Here is a 12,349-nt window from a genome sequence, read left to right on the forward strand (position 1 = left end):
TTGTTAGATTTGTTTGTCTTTTAGTAAATCTTAACATTATGGCCTTTCTTTAAAAAGTGATTTAAAAAATGTTTAAAATGTTTCTGTCTCACACTACTTCTTGTGTATTTCTTTAAGGTGAGAATGCAGGAAGATGCAGCTCTCCTAAACAAAAGAATAAGCACTCAACCAGGGCTCACAGCACTTCCTGAGAATCCAAACACTACACTTCCACCTTTCCAAGATGCATCTTGTGAGTTGCAACCTAGGATTGACCCATCCCTTGGCCAGCAGGTGAAAGATGGCCTCATTATGGGTGGCCAAGGCGATGCTTCTGTAGATGCCATTTACAAAGCAGTCGTTGATGCAGCCAGCAAAGGAATGCAGGTGGTCATTACCACTGCAGTCAACAGTACAACTCAGATCAGCCCCATTCCAGCTCTGAGTGCCATGAGTGCCTTCACTGCCTCGATTGGCGACCCATTAAGTCTCCCCAGTGCTGTCAGTGCGGTCATTCATGGACGAAACATGGGCATTGTCGATCATGATAGCAGGCTGAGGAATGCAAGAGGGGCTCGGCTGCCCAGGAGCCTGGACCATGGGAAAAACCCCAATGAAGGAGATGGGTTTGAATATTTCAAGTCAGCAAGTTGTCACACATCCAAAAAACAGTGGGATGGGGAGCAAAGCCCTGGAGGGGAGCGAAACAGGTGGAAGTGTGAGGAATTTTTAGACCATCCAGGCCATATCCACAGTAGTCCTTGTAACGAAAGGCCCAACAATGTCTCTACACTGCCATTTCTGCCTGGGGAACAGCACCCAATGCTGTTACCGCCAAGAAACTGTCAAGGGGATAAAATTCTGGAGGAAAATTTCAGGTATAATAATTACAAAAGAACTATGATGAGTTTTAAGGAGAGACTAGAGAACACTGTGGAACGATGTGCACATATTAATGGGAACAGACCTCTACAGAGTCGGGGATTTGGAGAATTGTTGAGCACCACAAAGCAAGACCTAGTCCTAGAGGAGCAGTCTCCAAGTTCCTCAAATAGTTTGGAAAGTTCTCTGGTCAAAGACTACATCCATTACAATGGAGACTTTAATGCCAAAGGCATTAATGGGTGTGTGCCTAGCCCTTCAGACGCTAAAAGTATTAGTAGTGAAGAAGACCTAAGGAATCCAGACTCCCCCTCTTCAAATGAATTGATACATTATAGGCCAAGGACGTTCAATGTTGGCGACTTGGTCTGGGGCCAAATCAAAGGACTGACGTCCTGGCCTGGAAAATTAGTAAGAGAAGACGACGTTCACAATTCATGTCAACAAAGCCCCGAGGAAGGGAAGGTATACCAATCTTTATCCATTGTCAAATACTAACCTTTGTTCAGGTATCAATTATTCTTTTTTGTTATCATCACTTTGGATTCTTTGGATTTGAAATTAGGATTCTTCATGACTCAGTGAGGTCTCACAGACTTCTGGAGCACAACATGAAGAGGGGATGGTTGTAGTCACCAAAATTTCATATCATCAAGGGGTGAGTTGTGAAGCATTTGTAGGACTCAGGGGGGACTTTAACCTAGGACCCAGATCTCCAGCGTTTTGTTAATATTGCCTTCATTCCCTGCATTTACCTAATTCTTCATTCCGTGCACAGAGGATGAAGGCAAGTAGCAATGACTGGGTATAAAATCTGGTGGCTGTTGGAGTCCAGGAGTGTGGCAGAGGTAGGCGCCCTCCCAGGAGACAGGAAGTGCCAGGGACAGCCTGTCCTCCGTGTGCTTGCCTGTGACATGTAAAGCTGGGGCGAGGGTGCCTTTGCAGCCATTTCTGGAAGCAGCAGGTAATGTCTGAGTTCAGAATGGTGTCTCCTTTCAGGAAAAGTTCTGAGCCTTTATAACATATGGAAATGTTTAACCTCATAGTCTGGTTCTACTTAACACAGTCTGATCATATAAATTAAATGAAAACTTCTCCATGAAACTACCATTTAATTTAGCAGAAATTAGTAGGGGTCTTCTGGGCTTTTTTCCCCCTCACAATTGATGGAATTGGCTCTCTAGGCAAGACATATGCAGAATGTTTAAAGTAGATAGAAAAATTTATATCTCACCAGGAGGAGATAATTATGCACATTCCTCACACATGATGAAGAAACATATAATTTTTCATCTCCTTAGGAAATGAAAAGTATTCTTACAGATATGTAGTGTTCTCTTAAAGAGTATATTGTCTAGAACTATTTCAACTCTGCTCAAACCTCCACTGGCACTTAGGTTTAATGGCAGGAAACCAAAAGCATTTTTGCCAGCACAATAAAAGGATTGTCTTTCTCCAAATGACCAGGAGGTCCTTAAAACCCGTTGCTTATAATGCCTAATATATACTTGTCAGGATACACTCTCGGTATAATGCTTCTACTTTTGATAAGAAAATGAATTCCATACTTCTGTTCAAGAAACATTTTATTCTCTATACTCTCTGAGACCAGACAAACATTCTTTGGGTTGATAAACCTAAATATTTTTGACAGTTCATTCAAAAAGTAATTAGAAACAGCAAGATTGAGCTTTTAGGATATAAATGGGACTGCTACAAATACAAGATGCAGGCATTGAAATGTTTCTGCAATCTCTGTGCAGATGAAACCAAGTATTTTTTATGTGCCATTTTACAAAAACTTAACTAAAGAAAAGATTGTGGCCTCCCTTTCCTGGAAACATTCATTCATTCAAATGCCTTGTCTAAATATCTTTTTACGTCCTCAGGAGAATAAAGGCATGCACTTTTAACACATTTCACATTAAACAATAGTCCTGCTCTTCTGATTAGTTTGTATTCTTAAATTCCTGAGATTAAGTTACTCACTGATGTTTAAGGAGATGCCCTTAAAAAAATTTTTATCTAAGAGTATAAGAAACATTTATTTTGCTTCATTTAAATAACTGGCTTTCATTCATTATAAAATCATAATAAATGTTTCCAAAATCCAGATTCTTCCTTATTATAAACAGTAGATGAATTTCTAGTAGGAAACATAAAATTGTTTCAGTCAATTCAAATAGTCCTCCTCTCAATGACTGACGGTGTAATTTAGCATTCTCAAAACCTCAATATCAAGACACACTAAAATTATTTTTAGTAATTCAGAAAAAAATAATTTAAAGCACACATTTAGAGATGAAAAATGGAAAACATAATAAAATATTAATGGTAACACATGAAATATTCATCTGTCATTAAAAAGCAAGGTATAACAGCCTTAAGAGCTCTAGGGTACTTACCATTTTTTAAAAACTCTGTTTTTTTTCCAGAACCTACTCACTTTTACACATAAAAACAAAAAACAAAGTACTAGTTCACAAGTGCTCTTTTTTCTCTTATGGTTCACATATCAAGGGATGGGCTTCCTCATACCTTATTTAATGGTGTCCAGTAAAACAAACAGTGTACTCAGTTTCTAACACCAGGAAAAGTGAATTTCAAACACAGGTCTGTCTGTCTTTTGGCCAAATGGCCTTTCCCTTATGTCTTGGGATCCTGGTTCATCAAGAACTTATTTAGCCAAGTTCAATATCTGTATAAGACAAGAATGATCTTTCTGAGAAAGAGTTCCAGTAAAACACTTTTTAGATTTGTTCTCTTATTCAAGTGAACCAATTATAATGTAAATTTTACTTACATAGAAACCCTTAGTCCTCGACAATGTTGGGGAAATAGTTTTATGCAATAATAATCAGACATCTGCTTTTTGAAAAGGAAAGCAGTGCATTAGGTACCATGGCAATGCCTGACATTTTGATAAAGCCAATAGAGAAAAATAGAGACTGACTCCATAAACAGTTTATTATATAAAATCTTACTTATTCCACCTTGCTAATGTGGAGTGTGTGACTATTTCCACTAGTGATTAATTTGCAGTATCTCAAATAAAAGACTTGCTACACAACATTTTTTTATTATATTAAACTCTTAGTTTCTCAGTTTTTCATTCTATTTCTATGTCCAAGTAAAATAATCCAAAATCCTGTCAGTTCCCTCCCACCAGATAAAATCTATGTTAACTGAAATTTTAGAATAGATTATTAGCTTGTCTTTCCCCTTCCCCTACGTCCTACAAACCTATCATTTATTTTCTGTTATGACCTTGATTCTCAGCAAGCCACTTCAAGTTCTCTTTGGAAGCAGATATAGTAGGGGGGAAATGATTAGTTAACAGGATTGCAGGTTATTAATTCAAAGCAAGCTGGATGCCTCTTGCATTTTTCAGTTGAATGAGCAGCTACTACGATGAGAGGTCAATGATGTAATCAGAGCACTGATACCTGCCAATAACTGAGATCTCCGTGATATTCATAAGTTGATACTTTAACTGATTATGTTTGTCGTGATAGTAAATTTATGATCTTAAAAAGGCATTTTTAAATGTTTGGTAGAGTATTAAATGTCGCAAAATTACTAAATGCATTAGAAGTGTTTTTCAGTTTCTGAGATTATTTCCTATAAGGTTTGGTTTCTAAATATCAAATAATGTAACACAGTCTACAGAGAACTAGAAAGCAGGGTATGGCAGAAAGAGGAGTGGGCTTTGGGCATTCTAACATGAAATCAAGCTCACCTCTTCCAGTTACCTAAATAGTCCTTGGTAGGTATATTAATATCCCAGAACTGCAGTTTCCTTACCTTTCAAGTGGGAATGTAAATTTCTGCTCAGAATGATGTTCCAAGAGTTAAATGAGACCATACATAGATTATCTTTTAGTTGTGCAAGTTTCAAGGTAAGCTATGAACCTTTTATCGTTTCAGGTTGAGTAACCAAGACTAAGACATCAGAGCTGTGCTCCAGTATCTAGTCATGACCAGAAAGTTCCATGGCCAGATCTTGGCACAGTATTAGGAATTTCTTGGAAAGGAAAATACTGACATTACACCTATAGACTGTAATGGGTAAGGGTAACCATTGAAAGCCTCTCTAACTATTAGGGAAAACATCTTTATATATTCCCAATAATTTTTTAAAAATAGGAAAAATTATTTTTTTTATTTATTTTGTAATAATCATCTGTCATCTTTGATCTTACAATAATAATTAGCCTAAAAGGGTTGCCCCTCAAGTAGTAATCAACAACTAAAATCCTTATTTTTTTCTGAGTAGATCACTTTTACTCTTCTGAGTAGTATCCCATTGGCCTTCATATTTCATTGCTCTTACATTTGATGTATATATTCTGACTTAAGCCAAATTTGAAAAGATGTATTTCTAGATTGGCACCATAATGTTTCTTTTCAATGAAACATTTGTTATCTTTGGACAGTTAGAGACATCTCATGATTACCCAGAAAAGCTCTACATTTCGGTACAGCACCATCTGATTAAATGAAAACATGTTTTTAAAAGCAGTGAGTAGAGTGTTTCCTCTTTAGACTTACACTTTGACTTTTTCCATACAATTATAAAAATTGTTCTATGGATAGTTAGTCAAACCAGGCAAAAGTCATCAATATTAAAACTATAACCAAATGTATTTTGGAACAATACATTTCTCGATGTCAGCTCAGCATCACACACAAGCGCATTTTGACAGTGTGGGGCATGACCAGAGACAGCTTACAGCACATTCCAGGGATGTGTAACTTAAGTTATTGAACCTAGGATTCAAATTTGGGAAGTAAACTCTCCTGTGATGTTTAAACATTTTACTTTGAAGAACATTCTTTCTGTGTTAGATTATCAGTGTTAGCCGTTTGTGTTCTTCAGTAATATGATTCTTGTTTTAAAGTGTTTTCTGTGCATTTTCTCTGCCTTATATATTTTCTTAACCTATGTTGGAAGTGAATTTCTTCTCTTTACTCAATCAGAATCAGGAAGAGTTAGCTGCATTTTAGAAGAAAGCAAAATAGTGTTTGAAGAGTTATAAAAAGATGAAGCCCAGGCTAATAAAGACTGTGACTGATCAAAATTTGAAAGCCAATAAATATGAAGAACTAGGTAATACCAGAAATGTACTAGAAAAAAAAACTAAATTAAGTAAAAATCCTAGGGCAGAACTGTAAACTTTGCTATAATGAATTATGGGATATTGTGGACATTTTTTTTTTCCCCCTGAGCCAGATTAAAGAGGAAAAGGAGGCTGTCGTGTCAGGAAGCCTATGGAACAGGATTTCTGTGATCAGGGCAGACAGGGTAAAGGAGAGTCCTGGAGCCCTCGGTGGCTTACTCAGGCTTTTATTGAGCTTTTACAAGTAGTGTGGCAAACAGGTACATGGCAGGCAGGGGTGCCGGGGGTGCCAAGAGGCCAGTAAGCCTCCATGCCCCCAGCAAGTCTTCACTCTGGGCTTCCCTGGCCTTCTTTCTCCCCTTCTCACTCCTGCCTCTTCTCTGCTTCTTTCTCCTGCCTCCTCTCCTGCTTCTCTTGGCCAATGTATCAATACTAAGTCTTGGCCCATAGACGTCAACAACACAGCTTACAACAATGTAACAACTGTGGGTACCCCATCAGGCAGGGCAATCCTATTGGTGGGAGGACAGAAAAGCCTGAAAACCAGGGGCCTATCTTCATCCACACAGATAACAGAACCACACATAGTTCTTGAGCTTGTCAATAGTTTCCATATAAGTCGTAGCAAATGGAATCTCAAATCTAAGGCAAATACATCCTTTTGGTACATGAACTTTCAAACGGTGTCTCTTAAAATACAAGTTTATCCAAAACATTTTAATTCCATTAATGTGCTGTGGATGGATATGAAGTTTGTTGTCACATTCAGGATAGATTTACTCTGGTCTTGTAGTATAGTTCTGTAGTACTTAATGTGTCAAAATGAAGAGGAATGAAAGAAAAAAAGAGGAAAGAATAAAAAAGATACTTCATCAGATTAACAAAAATTTAATAATGTGGATTTTGTTAGTTAATTTGAAAAAATTGAAATTCACTGTAGGGACTTTTCCATGAGTACTATTTTTGTATTATTGTTAGGAAATTAGGTTCATCCCTTTTGTCACAGGTGAGTCAACTTTTTACCCCACATTATTGATTTATCATGAATCCGCATGCTTCAAATATATTGAAACAGTACATTTATGTTAGCAGGACATCTTGAGCTTGAAATTTTTTTTTTAACATTTACTGTTTAGTAAATGCTTGATAGGTGTACCTAATAAATACCTTATTGTTCCCAAACCTGTTTTTCTCAGACCTCAGCTCAGTGCATGTGACCTATACTATTACTTAGTCAAAATTTTTCTTTAAATTCATTTGCTCGTTTATTTACTCAACAAATATTTTTGATTCATTATGTGCTAGGCTTGATTCAAGTCACCTTTGAAATAACTTCTTCAGTCTTTTTCTAAGGTATACTATATGTGATATCATAGCTATCATGTTTTTTGTATTTTTCTAATAGAAGTATATGTGATATCATAGGTATCATGTTTTTTGTATTTTTCTAATAGAAGTATTTAATTTATATTAGAATATTTTAAAATTTCTAATATAAATTTAAATGAAGATCTATCCACATTCCACCTAAAATAACTTCACATACTACCTGTGGCACTTTGAGGTAGACTGCTTTGGTATTTATAAAGCACCTTCATGTTCATTGTCTCCTTAGATTATCTCAATGGACCATAAATATGTCCATAATCCCCATTTTACAGATAAGAAAACTGAAACCCTGAGAGGTGGCATTCCTAAGGACACAAATAACAGGCCCTGACCCTGGGTTCCTAACTCTTGAGTTTCTTACTATTTACTTTATACCATTTCTCCAAGGACAGGAGCTGGTGACTGTAGAAATGGAGTGGAGAAGAAAAGAATGAAAGGACCTTGAGATCAGCTGTTTTATCACTTTGATGAAATCTGTGATGTGGTTTATGCTCTGTTCTTCAACCTTAATGTGACAGCTTTGCTTTACCACTAAGTAGCATCAAAATAATCACCTAGAGATTTAATTCTGTTATGAGGATTAAAGTTTGCAGGGAATTTTGAAATCCTCTCTGGATAACTGGCTCCATTCAAAAGTGATCTGGGGTCCTTGAGCCAGTTCTTCTAATATATTCTAGACCCTCATTTCTGAGGGTCAATTTGGGTCTCTGAAAAGTTCTTGTCTCCTTCAATCATGGACTTTAAGTTACTTCTGAGTGCATTACATGCTACTGTGTGAACCCCAAATAACTAAATTACCAAATGTTTAACATGTGCTTTTGTGAACAAAATAAACAACCAGGGATTCAGACTTGTCAGAAAAAAATCTTAAACCTCCTCCATATAATAGTGTCTGTCCTTAAGGGTATGTTACTAACCCTACTGAACTGACTATTGGACTATTTATGTAAAAGAATTGTCACCTAATTATTTGAATGAGTGAAAGAAGGGTTTTAGGAGTCTAAAGTATTTGATATGTGTGTATACTTAATGTATAGGTTATATATGGGAACTACAAATATATATATAAATTTGGGTTTCTTTTTCTATTCTTAAATATCCCATGTGAAAAGAATTCTATACCATGATGGCCATTACTACTGTTAGCAATATCATTACTAGAATGAGAATATGTGGGCAGAATATGAGTAAAGATACATTTAAAATCCTCCCCCATTTCCTTACCAAGATAGGAATTAAATAATTTATGGAACTCCTGACTTGTGAATATACAGGAATATGAGATTATAATTACAGATTAAGGTAGTAAGTGTCTTAAATTACTTGCTCCTTCAGTGTAAGTTTTATTTAAAAATTGAGTGCTTAACCTTTTTGGTGCTACATTTACTTGTTTGATTTCCGAGTACTCTATTCATTTACAAGTTAGCTAAGTAATTTATGAAGGACGTGTTCATTAATTCACTAAATAGGATTTCTATTTGACTAGAAATTTATTTTGTTCTTCTCTGAATCTATATTGGGGGTATTTAAGGAGTTTCTTGACTATTGCAGAACTGTTTGCATATTTCTCTAGAAACAACACACACTTTTCATATATATTTCACAATAGTCAAGTACTAAAATTATGAAACAAAATAAACTAAACATTTACCTCTAGATATGTATGATCTTGTCGTATCAGAAATACACAGTGATGTGTATCTTATTTATATGTAGTTTCAGAAAGCACCACCATTGTTTTCTCTTTTAAGGTCATTGAATCCTTTATAAATAAAATCGTTTATTATAGATTACCTTAAATTTAAATGCAGAAATGATGATAATTCAGAAAATTACCCAAGCATAAAAAATTTTGAAGATAAATTTGGGCAAGTCTCACCTAAATGTCTGTAAAATATATAATTTAATTTAAAATAACTTCATCTAATTTTTTAAAAATCTGTGTATATGCATGTATATATCATATATACATATTTGTGTGTCTGCATATGTATGTATATATATGTAATGAGTGTATATGGGAGTTGGTATGGTAAAGAGAGAGTGAGTGCTGTGGATTCAGTTAGTGTTTCTTCTAGCCATGTTACTTAAACTCAAAATAACAAAAATAATACTGTTTTACAATATTACCATATTAAAGATAAAACAGTGACTTTACATAATAAATGCACAAGAAATGATTTTACTGCACCCCATTATTTAGTTAAAAATAAAAGCTGAAGATTAAAATAATAGTTTGACTTAATTTAGTTCTTTAAAATTAAGACGAGTAAGACAAGTTTTCATATTGTTGTCTTGCTTTGAATCACTGTGAATCAGCTTTCTGTTGCTTGCATCAATCCTTTCTGGGATCTCTCTCTATACCAGTTTGTGTCTAATAGAAGTTTATATTACAAAAAACCTTCCTTCCTATTGTCAAGAAAGTCATCTAAATAAAAGTGGAATTACCTGTAAGTTACATAAATGTAATGTATGAAATATCTTTCTTATGCTCTTTGTGGGAATGAATACAAGATAGAACTTGATTTCTAACATGAATTGCAAAAATGTTTTCAGGCACATTTTAAAAAAATCCACCTAAATCTATTCATCTTGCTTAAACTTTTCTAGTTATCTCAATAAGACACTTTTCTCCATAGTCCCTGTAAAGTGCTGTTAGAATAAAGTTGTCTCTTGTTCTGGCTTGCCATAGATTGGATATCCCCCGAATATGTAAGATTTTTGGAGTCCTCAGGACAAAATGTAAAAGTTGTGAAAAAGAACATGTTTGTATTATTTGACTGATTTTCACATTGAATGATTAGAAATGCCTGTTGTCAGTCTTGGTAATAGAAACCCTTTATTAATTATTACTGTGTAATAAAGTTGAAGGGTTCAAAGAAAAATTATAATTAATATTCACAAGTCGGAAAGACTTAAAGATAAAAAATAATAATAATTTCATTGCGTATTAATCTTATCTTCTTACCCAAAGCATTTTAGCAAACTCTGAGTTTTTGTAGAATAGTGTCGTGGATGGGAAAAAAACTGGGTTATGGGATAGCATGAGGGAATTGCCTGGAAGTTGTGTTTACATAGCAAGCAAGACTGTTTTTACTTAGTTTTTTTTAAGATCAGTAAAAATAGAATGTTTTTCTAGAAGTGTTTTTATTCACAAGTTACATACAAGCATTCCCATTTATTAACTGTTTTTCTTGGGAGAGGTAGCTTCAAGAACCGTCATAGGTTATTGTGTGATAGTATTGAGTGATAGTAAAGGCTACATCTCCCCAAATTCCCCAGCCACCATTTGATGGTCTCACTGTGAAGATGTAACAGGCTTCACAGTGATAAAGCAGCAGGGAGGAGAGGGTATACCCACAAATTGTAGCATCACCTCTTCCCACATCAGTGAGGACTCTGCATGGCCTACTGCCCCACTTTTGTAGCTTCTGCAGAGCCTAACACAACTAGGTAATAATAGCTCCTCTTGGCTTGGCTAAGTGTTGACTTGTCACATTTGAATTTTCACAGCTTTGCAGGAAGGTAGGTTTTATTGTTCTCATTTTAAAGAAGTAGAAACCGAGACTTGGAAAATGTGTTTTACTCCTGCTAGGAAGTAAGGAGGTCAGATTCAAATATCCATCTGTTTGCTCCCAAGCCCACCTCCTTCACTAACCATTGCTCTGTCCTCTTCTGATGGAATCCAGATTTGCAGTCGCTGAGCAGTGAAGAAAGCAAACCAGGATTTCTGATTTATATGATTTTATGAATTGAAGACGATTTAAATTCCAGGTTTTATTCTTAAAATATTTTCAAAACGTTGACAATTTGAAAGCCAAACAGTCTCATTTCCGTCGATGTTGCAGCCTGGAGCCATGGAGATCAACTACTGTTGAGCAAGGACAGGACATCTGACAGGGCAGTGAAAGTTCAGCCTCCCCTACACCAATGAAACTTCTGCTTGTACAGCAGGAAACTAAAAACAGTGTTAGCAATTGCAGGTCTGGGTAATGTGGTTTGGTCTTCGTACCTTCACTCAGGTGGAGCCCGAGAAGTTGAAGACACTAACAGAAGGTTTAGAAGCCTACAGCCGAGCCCGGAAAAGGAACAGAAAGTAAGCACTAATTTTTTTTTTCCATTTTGTCTTTCAAGGATATAATTCACTGGTTTTCCTCCAAAGAGACAATGAAATCTCACTGATTTTGTCTATTTTTGTGACCACCTCAATACCGTTTAATAGTTATCACCAAGCAGGACCATTATGGACAAGCCAAATTAGCTATTGCATAAAATGTTTTTTTTTCTTAACAATTTATACTGTATTTGGGATTTCCCTGTTCATCACCTTTTTCTCACTCTATTTCCATCCCTCTCATTCAGTGGAAAAATGTGATTAATCTCAATTTGTAGCAACTAAATAGTCTTGGAAAATGTAGCAAAAGTCTATCCCTTTGCTACTCAAATTCTTTAAAGTAATATACCCTTAATTATAACATTTAAATAATTTGGGTAGATTAATCAAAGTAATGATAAATAATTATCTTTTCTTGGGGCAAGGGCAAGAATTTCTCTGGAATTTTAGCAAGAAGTTGAGCTTTGGGGCATTATTGTTTGAGTTTTCCCAAATATTTGTGAGTAAATACAGGACAAATAGATAATGTTGGAAACATAATTTCCATAGTAATATAATGTAGTTTCATTTATAGCTATTACTTCATTTTAAGGTAGAAAACTGCAAATGAGTTATTTTGGGCATTCCTTCAGTTACTATTATTTTCATATTATCAAACATCCAAATGTTAGTAGTCTATCGTGTATAAAATGTTTATAAAATTATATCAGTAATATCTGTTAGAGAGCACGTTCTCTTAATAAATGATGTTATCAATAATACTTGCCAGAGATAAAATTCAGCAAGTCCTGGGGAGATATTACTAGAATATTTCATAAAGAGCTGCCAACTGCAAGGAGTAAAGTCATATGCCCACATTATGTTC

General features: G+C 35.4%; 1 protein-coding gene across 2 annotated transcripts in view; it reads left to right on the forward strand.

The window, feature by feature from the left end:
• The window catches only part of MBD5 (methyl-CpG binding domain protein 5), a gene marked incomplete at both ends in the record, with an annotated part of 54,344 nt that overhangs the window by 29,570 nt on the left and 12,425 nt on the right, over positions 1–12,349 (forward strand). For both annotated transcript variants that reach the window (XM_084231896.1, XM_084231897.1), the window contains 2 exons: positions 118–1,326; positions 11,393–11,466. In XM_084231896.1, coding sequence (XP_084088022.1) covers positions 118–1,326; positions 11,393–11,466 — 1,283 coding nt within the window. The remainder of the gene's footprint in view (positions 1–117; positions 1,327–11,392; positions 11,467–12,349) is intronic.

This window comes from Talpa europaea (genome assembly GCF_964194135.1).
Source record: "Talpa europaea genome assembly, chromosome: 1".
Lineage (NCBI taxonomy): Eukaryota > Metazoa > Chordata > Mammalia > Eulipotyphla > Talpidae > Talpa > Talpa europaea.